Source organism: Myxine glutinosa, chromosome 4 (assembly GCF_964187855.1).
Source record: "Myxine glutinosa chromosome 4, kmMyxGlut1.1, whole genome shotgun sequence".
In the NCBI taxonomy this organism is placed as follows: Eukaryota; Metazoa; Chordata; class Myxini; order Myxiniformes; family Myxinidae; genus Myxine; species Myxine glutinosa.
The window spans coordinates 79,005,339-79,021,208 of NC_136264.1; the positions used below are offsets into that span (position 1 = coordinate 79,005,339).

The 15,870-nt window shown below is 39.7% G+C and overlaps 1 protein-coding gene across 2 annotated transcripts in view; it reads left to right on the forward strand.

Annotated features, from left to right (window-relative positions):
* LOC137424879 (uncharacterized) overlaps positions 1–15,870 on the forward strand; it is a 180,225-nt gene that overhangs the window by 24,009 nt on the left and 140,346 nt on the right. For both annotated transcript variants that reach the window (XM_078776063.1, XM_078776064.1), the window contains exons 2-6: positions 328–413; positions 2,157–2,274; positions 4,223–4,383; positions 7,136–7,277; positions 7,574–7,760. In XM_078776063.1, the coding sequence (XP_078632189.1) occupies positions 328–413; positions 2,157–2,274; positions 4,223–4,383; positions 7,136–7,277; positions 7,574–7,760 (694 nt within the window). The remainder of the gene's footprint in view (positions 1–327; positions 414–2,156; positions 2,275–4,222; positions 4,384–7,135; positions 7,278–7,573; positions 7,761–15,870) is intronic.

The following is a 15,870-nucleotide window of genomic DNA, read 5'->3' on the forward strand; positions in this document are numbered from 1 at the left end:
TACAATATGTACACATATTCCCTTCTTGATCACATAGCTCATGATGCTGGAATTTCAGGTTCAAGTCCCATATATTCTGTCGATTTGTGCATTTTCTACTAATGTCCTTGTAATTTGTGTAAAAGTACAATTATGTCTCGAGATGTTTGCTCTGCAAGTTGTGTGCAGTTATACATACACAAGCTCTGCCACGTGGCTTTTAAATAGTTGGTTAAAGAAGAATCACAATTTAGACGAGTGTATTCTTGATAATGTGATGTTGATCAGTAATAATGACATGACCTCTGAAAGCTGACCTTTCTTCATGGTTGTTTTGTCTCTTTGCAGCTGTGTGGATGTAGAAGAGCACCAGGCAGTAGATATCGACCTCTATCACTGCCCAAAATGTGCTCAAACCAATGGGCCGTTGATCAGTATGTTGACTTGCACATTTTTCGAGCGGGTGGAATTTTTTTGTTGTTGTTTATTCACTGATTAATTTAAGCAGCATAGGGAGCTGGAGGATTTTATAATCAGTATTCTAAGCTATGTTTTACCAACCCCTGTTGTTCGTTTAACTCCACGCAGGTATAAAATTGCATATTCACCTTATTAGAATCTCAGGACTTTATTTGGTAATCTGACTGTGATAGTAAAGTCGGAATTGAGGATCATTTCCTACCTCATTTTCCTTGTGTATACTGTTTTCAATACAGTAGACTCGTAATATGAATACAATGTATGATTACGATAACATGAATGGCACTTTTACATCAGCTCAGTAATTTGACGAGACAGTTGCACAAAAAAGCAATTTTTCAAATCCACACGACTTAATACTGCACTCCACACTCAGCCAATTATAGTACATTCCTACCAGAATGCATCATACATCTGCTCACCATCTCTTGCAACACAGCACTCCGAGATTGGACAATTAAAGAGTATCCCCATGAGAATGTGTTTGTTCACCTTTGTTCTGAACACGGTGCTTATTGGTGTAAACCTGGCGTCAACGGAACAGCTTCGGGCTCGAATGAAGAAGCTGTAGAGCTGCTTTAATTTTTTAGCATTGCTATGTTGTAACCTGCAGGCTAAATGGGAGATGGGAATGTTTTGTTTCTTCATGGAATGAAACCAAAAAATGTAAAACTTTTGGTTTAGCTTTGATTATGCCTTGAAGGCAAGGTGTCATGTCGCAGAGCAACATGCTTCATTTACGCTGCGTTCCATGGTTGCTCTGGTCTTGATATATTCACAAACCTGTACACAATGAGCAAGTGTTCTCTTTGCAACAAAGCATCAAAGTTTGATGTGTTCACAGTATGTTTCTTCCTATCTTTCGAACTCATTTCTGAAAAACGTAGTGAATTGTTTGTTTTTTACAAACGAGCTCCGATGCCATGAAGCAGAGTGCTTCAAGCAAAGGCAAGCCGATACATGGTCTGGAGGAGAGGGGAAGGTTGTTGTGTCATTGTGCTGCATCTAATATATGTATGCACTTGTCCATGAGAATTCGTGAATTGAAAAAAATATAAAAAATGCACATGCAGTTGAGATGAATATTCATTAAAATGAGTGGTTCATGCAAAGTATTTAATTTGACGTTTTAACAGGAGTCTACTGTACAACATTAAAATTCATTTCGCAGTTGCAGGCGAATAATGATTAAACGCATCTCGGGTGAATTGCCCTTGAGCATAGAACTGTTTGCACCAGATCAACATAGAGATTTGATGTGTAGCTGTACACTATATTGGAAACACCTCTAAGTCCTTGCCATTCATGTCGTAAACTTGGTATTTCCTGTGGCTTGCATATGCCTATGCATATTAATTTCCCTTTGTTGACGTGGGTTAAATGAAAAGCTTTTGTTGCCACCTTGTTCAGGTTGACAGACTTGTTTTGTAACAAACGCCATGTGGGTTTGCTCTGCCAGTTGTGCACAGCATGAGTTGGAAAAAGATTTGTAATCTTTGAGGCTCACACCACTCTGCACATTCTTTTTTTCCGAAACCCACCCACTACCTCCTTCATTTCTTCTGTTCACTTGTTTTGTGAATTTCCTTCATTGTTTCGCTCTACTCATTCGACTTGCTCTTGTGCTCCCTTCTTTTTTTTATCAACATATTTCCTCCTATTTATTTTTATTTTCCTCTCGTATATTCCCATTGCAGTGAAAAAACGCAAAAACTGGCATCGCCATGACTACTCTGAGGGTGGTGCTGCGACCAAGCCTGTTCAAGCAGGGACACCTGTTTTCATCAAACAGCTTTATGCCCGCACATTTCCAAGGTCCTTGCTTCTCTTGGGTATTGTGGTTGGGCAGTTAAATGTGTCTTTCTAATGTTGTTGATTTAATCCTGACCTTTAATATTTCCGTTTTTCATCTTAAAATCCAGAGAATGGTGCCATTATCTGTCTTTCCCTGATCCTCGCGCCACTTCTCCCACCCCCATCGGCCTCTTCTTGTTTGCGCTTTCAGCTTTTGCCCAATAGATAACACCTATAATAAATGCAGAACTTATTCATTAAGCTATCCTGGATAATGACGTGAATTAATTCACTCTGTTCTCATTGTGGATGCTTCTTTATCGCACACCTTGACAAGGTGTGGCAAACATCAATTTGCGGGTGAGGCGACACCATTCGTGTTGAATGCCATCTTGAAAGCAATTAGCATTACTTTCAAAAGGATCAGAAAAGACCTGCTTGAGCAACTGTCGAGTAGCTGGTAATTTCAAACTTATTGAAGGATTTTACGATGGGAACGTCTGTCAAGTGGGCATCATTAAAGCCTGGAAAAGCAGAGAGTCACCACCTTGTTGCGAAAATTGTTAAATTATTTTGGTTTTTACATTTTGGTTTTGTCTCACGAAGATTATTCAATCTTTTTTGATTCCTTTAACAATTTCATCATTATTATCCAATAGGTTTTGGAAACATTGCTAAAGTAGTCAGGTTCACTATGTCAATAAATTATATTTCGTTCAAAATCATGGTAGATTAGCAAACCTATACATTTTTGGAAAGGTTATAGCATAAGGAAACTAAAAATCAATGTTTACATTTGGAGAGATACCTGTATGGCGGCCATTTTGGATTTTCAAAATGGCCACTGTAAAATACATATTTTGTTCTATTTCTGCCTCTAATTACCCTAAAAACTTTTTAAAATATACTAAACCTATATTTTCAGGGACAAGGAATCCAATGAAAGTATCAAATTAGTGCTATGGGGAATGGTAAGACATGAATCAAAGGTTTTGAATTGCAAAATAGTCTTTATATTCGTGATAAGTTGCATCATCAAATACATGTTATCATTTTGTACAGGCAGTTAATAACATCAAAATGTGTCACAATAATTCATATCACCAAACATACACAGGCAGTCAGCAAAATCATATATACACATGCAGTCAGTATAACTTCACATCTACACAGGCAGTCAATGACAAAATATACACAGGCAGTCAATGGCATCAAACATACACGATTACAGAATATGCCATTTAGAGTTCGTCATCACTGTCCTGTGTGTCGTATCCGACAATATAGTCCGCATCGTTTTCACAGTCCGTTCCACACAAGCAAAGGTCGGTCAAATTGATTGGCAAATCGAATTGGTCGAATGGTCGATCGAATCGAATCGAATCGATCGAATTGGTCGAATGGTCGATCGAAACGATTGGTCGAATTGGTCGAATGGAATTGGTCGAATTGGTCGAATCAAATTGGTCGGAATTGGCAAATGTAAACATTGATTTTCAGATTTTCCATGTAATAACGTTTCCAAAAATGTATAGGTTTGCTAATCTACCATGATTTTGAACGAAAAAACATAGTGAACCTGACTAAAGTGCTGTGACCTCGCTTGCACGTTGTGTTAGATGCACAACCGTTGTGTTAATGCACAACCACTACATTTTGGCATTGAGCAGGCTTTTTTGTGTTATGAATCAGTCTTTTGGATGACTGGTAATCCGTTTTTAGCATAATGGGGTAGGGTTTCCAAAAAGTCTTGCTGTTGTTTTATTTTGGCTTTAACAGGAATCGAGGATAAAGAGGAGAGTGGTTTGTGCTGTAAAAGTTTTGATTTTAAACTATGAATACTGCCTGCAAAACATTACCGATGGTCATTGAGGAATATTTTGCCTGTTGTAGGTAAAAAGGAGGATTAAATTCTCAGTTGCTTTTCCAATGCACTTCTTTCTTCTTATTATGATCTTTTGGTCCACAGCGCTGAGGATGTGATCCTGAGGTTACCCGGCCATCAGTTGACGGTTGAATACTTTGTGGAAAATGGGTTCAACGTACCAATTGTGGTGCCACGTAAAGAGGGCCTGGGCATGGCAGTGCCACCCCCTTCTTTTACAGTGTCGGAGGTGGAAGACCTTGTAGGTAATAAAACTGCATTTTCATTTTGGTTCAAGTCGAAAAGTTCGTGAAATTTGTGCAAGTCGTCCAACATCTGACATTGTAATCATCAATCTTTTAAATCCAGCATTGATGAGGAACAGTCACATATATCCAGTGTTTACTTTTGCATCATTGCTGGGAGGTAATTGATCTCAGAAAGTGGTTGGTTCTTGACCCCCAAATTCCCTCCCACACTTCCTCCAGCCTTTAAGTGATTTGTTCAATGATTATGTGATTATTGGTTGCTTCGATTTATACTCACATTTGTTGAACTAGTACACCTGCTCATTATGGTAGCGGCAGGGGGTCATGTTGTTATCCTTATTATTATTGCAAATTATTATTACTATTACTTGTGTTAGATCAGGCCATTGCAAGATCAGACCGTGCCTCACCATTCTAAGTTCTCGATAATAAAATTTACTTCCGTAAGGGTGTTGTGAACATGGGGCAATATCGCAAGTCACAAAACCCCTTGGGAAGTAGGGAAATTGTTTCGTAATAGCATTAATATTATGCTACTATCATAAGTGTTGTTATTACCTCTGCCACCAAAGGTGGATGGAGGTTATGTTTTCACCCCTGTCTGTCCGTTTGTGAACAAAATATCTCAAAAGGTTGTGGACGGATTCGGACAAAATTTGGCAGAGATGTAGCGTATGTGACACCGACTAAATGATTAGATTTTGGTGAAGATCCGGATTTGGATCCGGCTACTCGAATTTTTAAAGTGATTGGTAGATCATAGCGTTGGTAGATAGGGCCAAAAATTATACATAGCAGGATATCTTTAAAAAGTTGTGGACGGATTAGGACGAAACTTGGTGGACCGGTTGGGTGCATGACAAGGAAGAATCGATTCGATTTTGGTGAAGAATTTTTAAAAGTTTTAAAGCTAGTAGAATTTTTAAAGTGATTCTTCACCATTGAGTGATATGGCCAACCAGGTGGAGGTATGCTCTCTGCTGAGTGCCATTCTAATTATGTTTGTCATGAGAAGCACCTTTGGAAAAATGCCACGAAAAACTCCTTGGAAGAACTCCACGTTAGTGGCAGGAAGGGTCGTCTTATTAACCCTTGTAGGGGTATATAGATGACAGTAGATCTACGATCTACGATTTTTCCCTGCTATGTTCGTCGATGTGATAAGCATAAACTGATGTCCGGATTCTTTAACATTTATTTCAGTTTAGTGTTAAACAGAATGAGCGACTATTTAAAAAGGTAATCATACGTGTTTGCGGTTTATAATATTTTACTTCTGGTAGAGGTGCTCCCACGAAAATGGCACGATTAGCTATTTATAAATGGCGTTTGGCCATGGAGGAAACACCCCTTGGGAAGGTGGGATATTATTGGTATTAATATTGTTTTGTAATAACATTAATATTTTGCTATTATTGTTAGTTTTATTAAAAGCATCCTTGGAAAAAGCTATCTTAACACGGATATACACGTCAACACGCATCCCCATTGGTGGGGAAAACCCCCTTGGTGAAGAAAACCCCCTTGGCAGAGAAAACCTCCCTGAGAAAGGGGGCAAATTAATTCGCTACAACCTTCATCGTGTGACCCTTAGTCCTGTCAAGTTTGGTTGAGATTGGATAAGTAATGACTGAATGTATCGTGGTCAAATGTCATCAGACAGACAGACAGACACCAAATTGCGTATTTTAGGTATTAACTGTGATAAAGCAAGTCTGGTGTTAGTTTAAAGGTTAAAAGGTGGATGCCTTAACATCTTCGGCTCTTCAGTTTGAGCCCCTATTGTGCCGTTGTATAACACCAGGTGGGTTGACTCAGCCTGTCATCTTTCTGAGGTCAGCAAAATGAGTACCAGCTTACTGGAAATGGGGACACAGTCGTGCTCCCAGCAATGATGCAGCCAGCAACCACAGGCTGCATACGGAATACTACTACTGAATAAAGCGGCATTATTAACCACATGCATGCAGAAGTTGTATACAGTATTAATTTACATGATGCAGGTCTTGCTGCCATTTGTGGATGCCTGCAGCACGCATCTCTGTAATTCAAGAGTATTTTTATACATAGCACCCACATCTTAAATAGACCAGAACGAAAGCATTTTTGTAACATAAGCTTGAGATCCTCAGCATTTGTCTTTTTTGTTGAATTTGCATGGAAGGTGAATTTTGCATTGCTGCAGATACAAAATGGGTCTTGTTAAATTAAGTTTGTTTTGTTCTTTTTTTATTGAGATATATTTCTTACATTTTGACTTCAAGCTTCAAGCTAACTTCAAGCTACGGCTAACCCCCGCTCTTGGCTAACCCCCGCTCTAGCAGGGAAAATGGCCTTAAAATGCATGTTGTTGTTGTTGTTGTATTTTGACTTCAAGATTCGGTCACAAAGTGCCTCCATCTGGACAATTTAAGATGTACTTCAAAAAAGTTACTTCAGGGGAAAGATGGCAAGTGGGATGGAAATGAAAATGTGCTTTCTTTCTGCTTTTCTCCATTTCTTATCACATATTCCCTTCTGCTTCTCCTCTCCCCCCTTCTCTTGAACACTTTTCTGTTATTTTATTCAACGCTAATTTTTCCCTGCAGGCTATGTAGAGGCAGAAATTAAACAGAGCCCTTATGAAGATTAACAAATGGATACATTATCTCTTTTCATACTGGTATTTAGATTAAAAATGTTTACTTGCCTTTGAATTAAGTACAACTTTTGCTGCTGTTCCTCAATTTCCCATTTTCTTTCCCCGTAGGTGCAGACCGGGTAATCGACGTCATAGATGTAAGTAGGCAAGCTGACTTCAAGATGACTCTGAAGGAATTCCGGGAATATTACAACAGCACAAATCGGCAAAAAACCCTGAACACTATCAGCTTGGAGTTCTCAGACACAAAGTAGGTGTTAGCTCTAGCCGTTATGGGCAATTCCATTGAAATTTATACTCATTGTTTGTGGGTAATTTTATTATGCGAGTAGTTCTTGCTTTTTGTTTAACATTTGCCCTTGTCTTGTACCTTCTGCTTTGTCCTCTTCACATTGAAGCAAATTCCGTGTTTGAATAAGTATGTGCAAATCATTGTTTCTCTTCTTCTTCTTCTTCTTTTTTTTTTTTTCCAAGGTCTTTGAGTTTGGACTTGAATTTCAATGATTTTACAGTTGCACTGACTTATAACAACACATTCTTATGCAGATTATCAGAGCTTGTTCAAGCACCGGATGTGGTACGACACCTCTCTTGGGTGGAGAATTTTTGGCCTGAAGAGTCGATATTCCCACGTCCGCACGTACAGAAGTACTGCCTCATGGGTGTGCGTGACAGTTACACAGATTTCCACATTGACTTTGGGGGTACCTCTGTGTGGTACCATCTGTTGAGGGTGAGATTATGATCTTTATTATCTTTTACTTGTTTTTTTTATCTTCCATTTAACTCTCTCTTCACATTGTGGCTCATTATGGATTGTGAATCAGTTATGTGAGAAAAATAACTTGTTTTTTTTTCTTACATATTTCCAGCCTTCGTGACTCAGTGAAGAATGGGTCATGCAGGGAGTAAATGTGCATCTTAACCATTTGAACTTATTTTTTCTGTTTTTGTCTTGGAGCCTTTATTGCCATGTGGATGTATACACCAGCAATCAACAGTTTGCTATGAGGAGTGTGGGAGGGGTGAGGAGGAGTGAGGAAGGAGGAAGAGGAAGAGGGGGATGGAGGGGTATTGAACAAAATCGTGGTTCATGGAAGAGTTACAGATGACAGAGGGTAAATTGAAAACATATTGCTAGTGGCACCACTGTTGGACACAACAAGGAAGGAAAAGATGAGAAAAGAGGGGAGAGAATAGGAAAAGAGGAGAGAGAGGAGGAGGAAACAATTACCTGCAAGTAAGAGGGTTGGGTAAGGAAGGATTAATGGGGATAGAGGATGACATGAGAAGGTGGTGCACTGCTTGCTTGAACTTCTGGAGGAAGATTATGAGAGAAAATAACAACAAAAGACTGGACATGTGTGGAAGCCTGGATTTTGAGTCCAGGAGGGAGTTAATGGAAGAATGCTTGCATCTTCGAAGAACTTTGGAGCTAGGGTGGGAAGACTGATGGAGTAGAGAAGGTTACAATAGGGGAGAGTTGGTTAAAAAAAAGACTATTTGCGATATGAAAGAAACATGTCTTGTGCTTCGGCCTCATCGTGGGAGATGCCAATATTGTTTGGTGCTTTATATTCCTCAGAATCCGAGAGGTAGATGTGATGTTTTGTCACCAGACCCTATGGGTGAACCATACTCCAATGAGCTGCAGACATAGGCATGTGCATGCTCTGAATAGTTCTGATTTTTAAAAAGGAATGACTTGAGGCGACTGAAGATGCTCAGTTTGCAGCTCACATAGGAGATCAGCTTTGCTTTGCCATGTGGTTGTCCCATGAGAGGACGTGGCTGGTGGTGATGCCTAGAAGTTCAAAATATTTCCTCCAGAACTTCCTGACGATCCTTCTGGAGTGATATGTTGAGAATGGATTTTCCAGGATTGAAAGATGTATCAATTTATCAGACCAGAATTTAATTAATTCCACATACGCAGAGAGTGATGCAACTTCCATCCACCTGGCATTGGTTTGGGCCATGGGGGTACTGAATGACAATAATAGTCATCTGCAAAAAATGGAGAGGTTTCTCTAAACTCTAAAGCATCTGATATGATATGAGGAACAAAAGTGTTTATGTCGATGAAGAACAAGATTTAACCCAATATACTGCCTTGGGGTATTATAGCTTCCACTGGAAGAGGAGAATAGTGTTTAGGTGAGGTTCCATTGATAGCCACGCATCGACTGCATGACCGTAGGAAGTGAGAAAGGGCTAGGTATGAATATTGCAGGCAGAGAGCTTGCCAAGCAGTACAAGATGCAAGACTGCGTAAAATTCCCGAGATATAACCAGGGAGATGGTTTTGACCTCTTAGATATTTATGGCATCCTACCATTGTTTAGAGAGAAGCAGCAGCATGTCCATAGTTGTGACCAGGATATAATTCAAACTGATTGAGATTAGTCTTGACATCGGCAGTAATTATGGACTCTGACCTTTCTTGTAATTGGAAGTAAGTTTACTGGCCTATCGTTGAGAATCTGTTTTTGCACCCTTCTTGTGAATGAGTGATGTTGGTGGACTGGGAGGCAGTCAAAGGAGAATGACAGGTTGAACAGTAGACAAAGGATAAGCAAGAGCAGCACAGCAGGATTCGAGAACATTGGCAATGAGGCCATCTGGGTCTGTCTGTCACTGACCAAGAGGCAAAGTTGGACAAAACTTTCTCTCCCTTTGTGAAAGACAGTGGAGAGGTCGGTGGGTATGAGGGGCAAGGGTGGGGGACAGCAGGATGGGTTGAAGGAGACTCATTAGAGAGATTGGCCATGATATTAGCAAGATTTTGTTTTCTGGCTTGCCTAAGGATGGCTGTACTCTTCTTGCCAGTCTTGTAGAGTGAGCTAAAGTTGCCCTCATTCAGTTTACCCCGTCTATGTTGAGTCAACGAGCTGCCTCACTGCAACTAGATGGTATTCATAGAATACTTACCCTGCGCTGTCAACTTGGTGTGAGGCAACTCTTCTATTTTTGAAGGGTTTTAAAATTTGATCCAATATGGCTGCTGGACCACATGAGCGAAGACATCATAAATTTATATTCTCTAATATAATTGTTGTGTAGATCATGCTCAATAAATTTCAAAATGATCAAACTATGCATTTTCCCTGTCGAATTATGACGTCATAATTAAGGCAACAGTGACGTCATTGTTAACAACACTTATTCCCCATGCTGAGTTCTTTCCAATGAGCAATGTTTCAATTTTTTCCATGCAGCAGTTTCGAAGATATGGAGGTACGTTTTTTTTGTTTTTCCAAGATGGTGCCTGTATCATGTGACCTATGACATCATAATTATCATTAAATATGCTACAGGAGGAGGCACTCCTCTGGTGAAAATGCTGCGTCCATCAGACCAACAGTTGCAGAGAAATAAAATTATTCGTGATCGGATGAAGCGTTATAATTGTCGAATTATGATGTCATAATGAAGGAACTGATGACATCATCATTAACACATCTTATTCCCCCATGGGGAGTACTTGACAATGAGCTATGTTTACATTTTTCCATTAAGCAGTTTCGGTGATATAGAGGTGTAACGTTTTTCCAATATGGCGTCCATACCACGTGACCTATGACGTCATGATTATGAATAAAAAAAATTATACGGGCAGAGAGTGATGCACTGTGTGTGTGTGTGTGTGTGTGTGTGTGTGTATGGTGGAGGTGGGGGGAGGAGGTGAGGCCAGAGGCGCTCTTCTGGTAAAATTTAGTGTCAATCGGACCAACGGTTGCCGAGAAAATGAATTTTTAAAATGCAGACGCCGCACGCACGCAACACGTACGGACGCAACCAATTGCCTAACACTGATTTTCGCTTTGTGAGCGCAGGGTAACCACCTCACTGCATTATTCGGTTTACCACACTCGAGAGGACGGCTAAGATATCCACAGGTAGGATTTGATCAACTAGTGTATGACAGAGAGACTAAGCTTTTGTGAAAGTATTCAGAATCAATAGTACATATGATCTGGAGAAGGCAGATTGAGTTCAGAAGGTTCTGTGTTGTTTTTGTTTTTTTGTGTTGTTTTTTAAAATTTATTTATTTATTTATTTATCTATCTATCTGAATTGCTCATTTAGAGCCCTTTCTTTTATTCCACCTGTTATTGGTCTTTTTGCTTTTCACAAAATGAATTAATTTACGTTTGTTTTAGTGTGGTCCTTTTGAGGCTTTTGAATGTCAGTGGGTATCTGGCTATGGATGGTTTACCACTGGTGATTCATGCTATGGCCCCAGGTCTATGTGATTCATTATTTCAGGTCATGGGCTGACAGTGTAGCTCTTTTGAGCTGTCTCATCTCAGTTTGATCCACAGCCCAACAATTCAATGCATCCACAGCCCAACAGTTTCTTTGCTGTTTTATTCTTGCCTGTGTTGTCTTTTTCTTGTATTCCTATGCAATAGAGGAATATGTTTGCTGGAACTTGCAAGGTTGAGTATGCTATTTGCGTAAAATTAACACGCTACACTTTAGCTCATCCTATATAACAATACGCTTATTCTGTTTTTGTTTCTGTCTGTCTATCTGGTGATTTTTCTATTAAACTAATCGACCAGGACCACAAAACCCATTCCATTATATAGATCTTTGTCCGAGGAGTTCTGGTTGCATATTTTTTTCCCCATTGTGAATGCCTTTGTGTGTTTTTTTTTCATTTAGTTTACCTCACCACTATTTTTACTGAAGGATTGTGAGATGATGGAATCTCATGAGAGCGTGCATTAAATTTGATTTTAACATTGTTCTTAAAGAACAGAACAGGAATGTTGTGAAGAATGAGAAGAAAGTGGAACGAGATTACGAATTTAACGTTCCGTCGTTATTTGCTTCTAACATTGTTTTTAGCTCACCTGGAACGTAGTTCCGGGGAGCTTATGCGATGGTGCGTCGTCAGTCTGTCAGTCCGCAAACACTTGCAACTTCTTCTCCCAAGCCACTGATGGGATTGTGACCAAACTGTTTGGGTTGCCCCCCGAAATAGGTATTTGCTTTTTTCTCAGAAACCACACACATTTTGATGAAACTTGACCACAACCTTCAACACCCATGATGTACCAAAGTTTGTTCACGGCATTAAAAAAAAAATGGGGCACTACAGGGGTCCACGGGGGGAGGGGGAGGAGGGATGAGGGGGGGGAGAAGGGACTGAGTTGGAAGAGGGGGATTGAAGATTGGGGGGTCGGGGGGGCTGGTTTGAGGACTTGGGTGGGGTGGGGTGGGTTGGAGGTGGGGGGAGGAGGTGAGGTCTTAGTGTTGGATGGGGATGCTGAGGACTTGGGAAGGGTGGGGGACGGGTGGGAATGGGGATTTCCGTGGGTCCTTGCTAGTAATTCTTTATTAGCAGAAGTATGGCATGATCTAAAAGGATGGTTGCCTCCACCACCTAGGGTGGATGGAGGTTATGTTTTCACCCCTGTCTGTTTGTTACTTGGCATATATTAAAAAAAAATTTTTGCAAGTATGTTGATCACTCCGGTGTGTGTGTGTGTGTGTGTGTGTGTGTGTGTGTGTGTGTGTGTGTGTGTGTGTGTGTGTGTGTGTGTGTGTGTGTGTGTGTGTGTGTGTGTGTGTGTGTGTGTGCGTGTGTGTGTGTGTTACTTAGCAAAAAAAAACATTTTTTTTTGCAAGTATGTTGCTCACTCCGGTTTGTGTGTGTTTGTTTGTATGTCCGCTCACTTCTACTTGCCTACAGGACACAATTTTAAACCGATCTTCACAAAACTTTACCAAACCGTGGAGTTCGTGGTCCGACAAAATCCTATATGTTTTTGGAGTCAAAAGGTCAACATAGGCCAAAGGTCAACCACTTTTTCAAATTTCTAAAATCCTCAATTTTCATCCGATTGACTTGAAATTTGAATAGGATATACATATCGGCAAAGCCTGGTGTTGGGCTAGCGGCTAGGGTGCCAGCTTAGGATCCTAGGATCCTGGGTTCGAATCCCGGTCGATCGCTGAATTAACGCCAGGGGGGTTGACTCAGCCTGTCATCCTTCCGAGGTAGGCTAATTGAGTACCAGTTCACTGGTAATTCCCTGTTTGTCGTAAAAAGGCGACAAAAAGGGTTGGCGTCAGGAAGGGCATCCGGCCGTAAAACATTGCTTCATAAAGGGGACAAAAAACAACAACAACCACGGTGCCCGAAAAAGGCCAACCCCCGCCTTGCGGGGAAAAATGGCCTCTAAACGGAGGTTTTTTTTATATACATATCGGCAAACTAAATACAACCACCAACTATTTTTGAGATCAGCATAGGCCAAAAGGTCAACATAGGCCAAAGGTCAACAACCATTTCAAATTTCTAAAATCCTCAATTTTCATCCGATTGACTTGAAATTTGAATAGGATTTGCATTCGCCTTACTGAATTCAACCACCAACTATTTTTGAGATCAGCGTGGGCCAAAAGGTCAACGTAGGCCAAAAGTCAACAACAATTTCAAATTTCTAAAATCCTCAATTTTCATCCGATTGACTTGCAATTTGAATAGGATATACATGGCGGTGAATTTAATTCAACCACCAACTATTTTTGAGATCGGCATAGGCCAAAAGGGCAACATAGGCCAAAGGTCAACAACCATTTCAAATTTCTAAAATCCTCAATTTTCATCCGATTGACTTGAAATTTGAAGAGGATTTACTTATCGGCTAACTGAATTCAAGCACCAACTATTTTTGAGATTAGCTTCGGCGAAAAGGTCAACGTAGGCCAACGGTCAACCACTTTTTTTTAATTTCTAAAATCCTCAATTTTCATCCGATTCACTTGAAATTTGAATGGGATTTACATATCAGCAAACTGAATTCAACCACCAACTATTTTTGAGATCACCATCGGCCAAAAGAGCAACATAGGCCAAAAGTCAACAACAATTTCAATTTTCTAAAATCCTCAATTTTCATACGATTCACTTGAAATTTGAATGGGATATAACACATCAGTTAACTGAATTCAACCACAAACTATTTTTGAGATCAGCATAGGCCAAAAGGTCAACAGGCCAAAGGTCAACCATTTCAAATTTCTAAAATCCTCAATTTTCATCCGATTGACTTGAAATTTGAATAGGATTTACATATCGGCGAACTGAATTCAACCACCAACTATTTTTGAGATCAACATAGGTCAAAAGGTCAACATAGGCCAAAGGTCAACCACTTTTTTTTAATTTCTAAAATCCTTAATTTTCATCCGATTGACTTGAAATTTGAAGAGGATTTACATATCGGCTTACTGAATTCAACCACCAACTATTTTTGAGATCAGCGTAGGCCAAAAGGTCAACGTAGGCCAAAGGTCAACCACTTTTTTTTAATTTCTAAAATCCTCAATTTTCATCCGATTCACTTGAAATTTGAATGGGATTTAAATATCAGCAAACTGAATTCAACCACCAACTATTTTTGAGATCACCATAGGCCAAAAGAGCAACATAGGCCAAAAGTCAACAACAATTTCAAATTTCTAAAATCCTCAATTTTCATACGATTCACTTTAAATTTGAATGGTATATACACATCAGTTAACTGAATTCAACCACCAACTATTTTTGAGGTTAAAAGGATGCTCTACTGAGTGCCATTCTATTTTGTTCTGTTTTGCCAAGTGTCGCTCTCTGAGTGATTTTTCATTTGTCTGTCCGCTCACTTATACTTGCCGACAGGTCACAATTTTAAACCGATCTTCATGAAACTTTATCAAATGGTAGAGTTCGTGGTCCGACAAAATCCTATATATTTTGGGGTCAAAAGGTCAAAAGGTCAACATAGGCCAAAGGTCAACCACTTTTTCAAATCCTCATTTTTCATCCGATTGACTTGAAATTTGAATAGGATATACATATCGGCACACTGAATTCAACCAGAAACTATTTTTGAGATCGACATCGGCCAAAAGGTCAACAGGCCAAAGGTCAACAACCCTTTCAAATTTCTAAAATCCTCAATTTTCATCCGATTGACTTGAAATTTGAAGAGGATTTACATGTCAGCGAATCGAATTCAACCACCAACTATTTTTGAGATCAGCATAGGCCAAAAGGTCAACTTAGGCCAAAGGTCAACAACCATTTCAAATTTCTAAAATCCTCATTTTCATCCGATTGACTTGAAATTTGAAGAAGATTTACATATAGGCTTAATGAATTCAACCACCAACTATTTTTGAGATCAGCATAGGCCAAACGGTCAACGTAGGCCAAAGGTCAACCACTTTTTTTTTAATTTCTAAAATCCTCAATTTTCATCCGATTCACTTGAAATTTGAATGGGATTTACATATCAGCAAACTGAATTCAACCACCAACTATTTTTGAGATCACCATAGGCCAAAAGAGCAACACAGGCCAAAAGTCAACAACAATTTCAAATTTCTAAAATCCTCAATTTTCATACGATTCACTTGAAATTTGAATGGGATATACACTTCAGTTAACTGAATTCGACCAACACCTATTTTTGAGGTTAAAAGGATGCTCTACTGAGTGCCATTCCACTTTGTTCTGTTTTGCCAAGTGTCGCTCTGAGTGATTTTTCATCTGTCTGTTTGTTTGTGAACAAGATATCTCAAAAATGTGTGGACAGATTCGGACAAGATTTGGCGGAGAGGTTGAGTATGTGACAAGGACGAAATGATTCGATTTTGGTGAAGATCCGTATCCGGATCCGGCTAGTAAAATTTTTGAAGTGATTCTTCACCATTGGGAGATGGGGCGAAAAGTGATATATAACATGATACCTGAAAAAGTTATGGATGGATTTGGACAAACCTTGGTGGACATGTTGGGTGTCTGACTAGGACGATTCGATTCGATTTTGGTGAAGATGTGA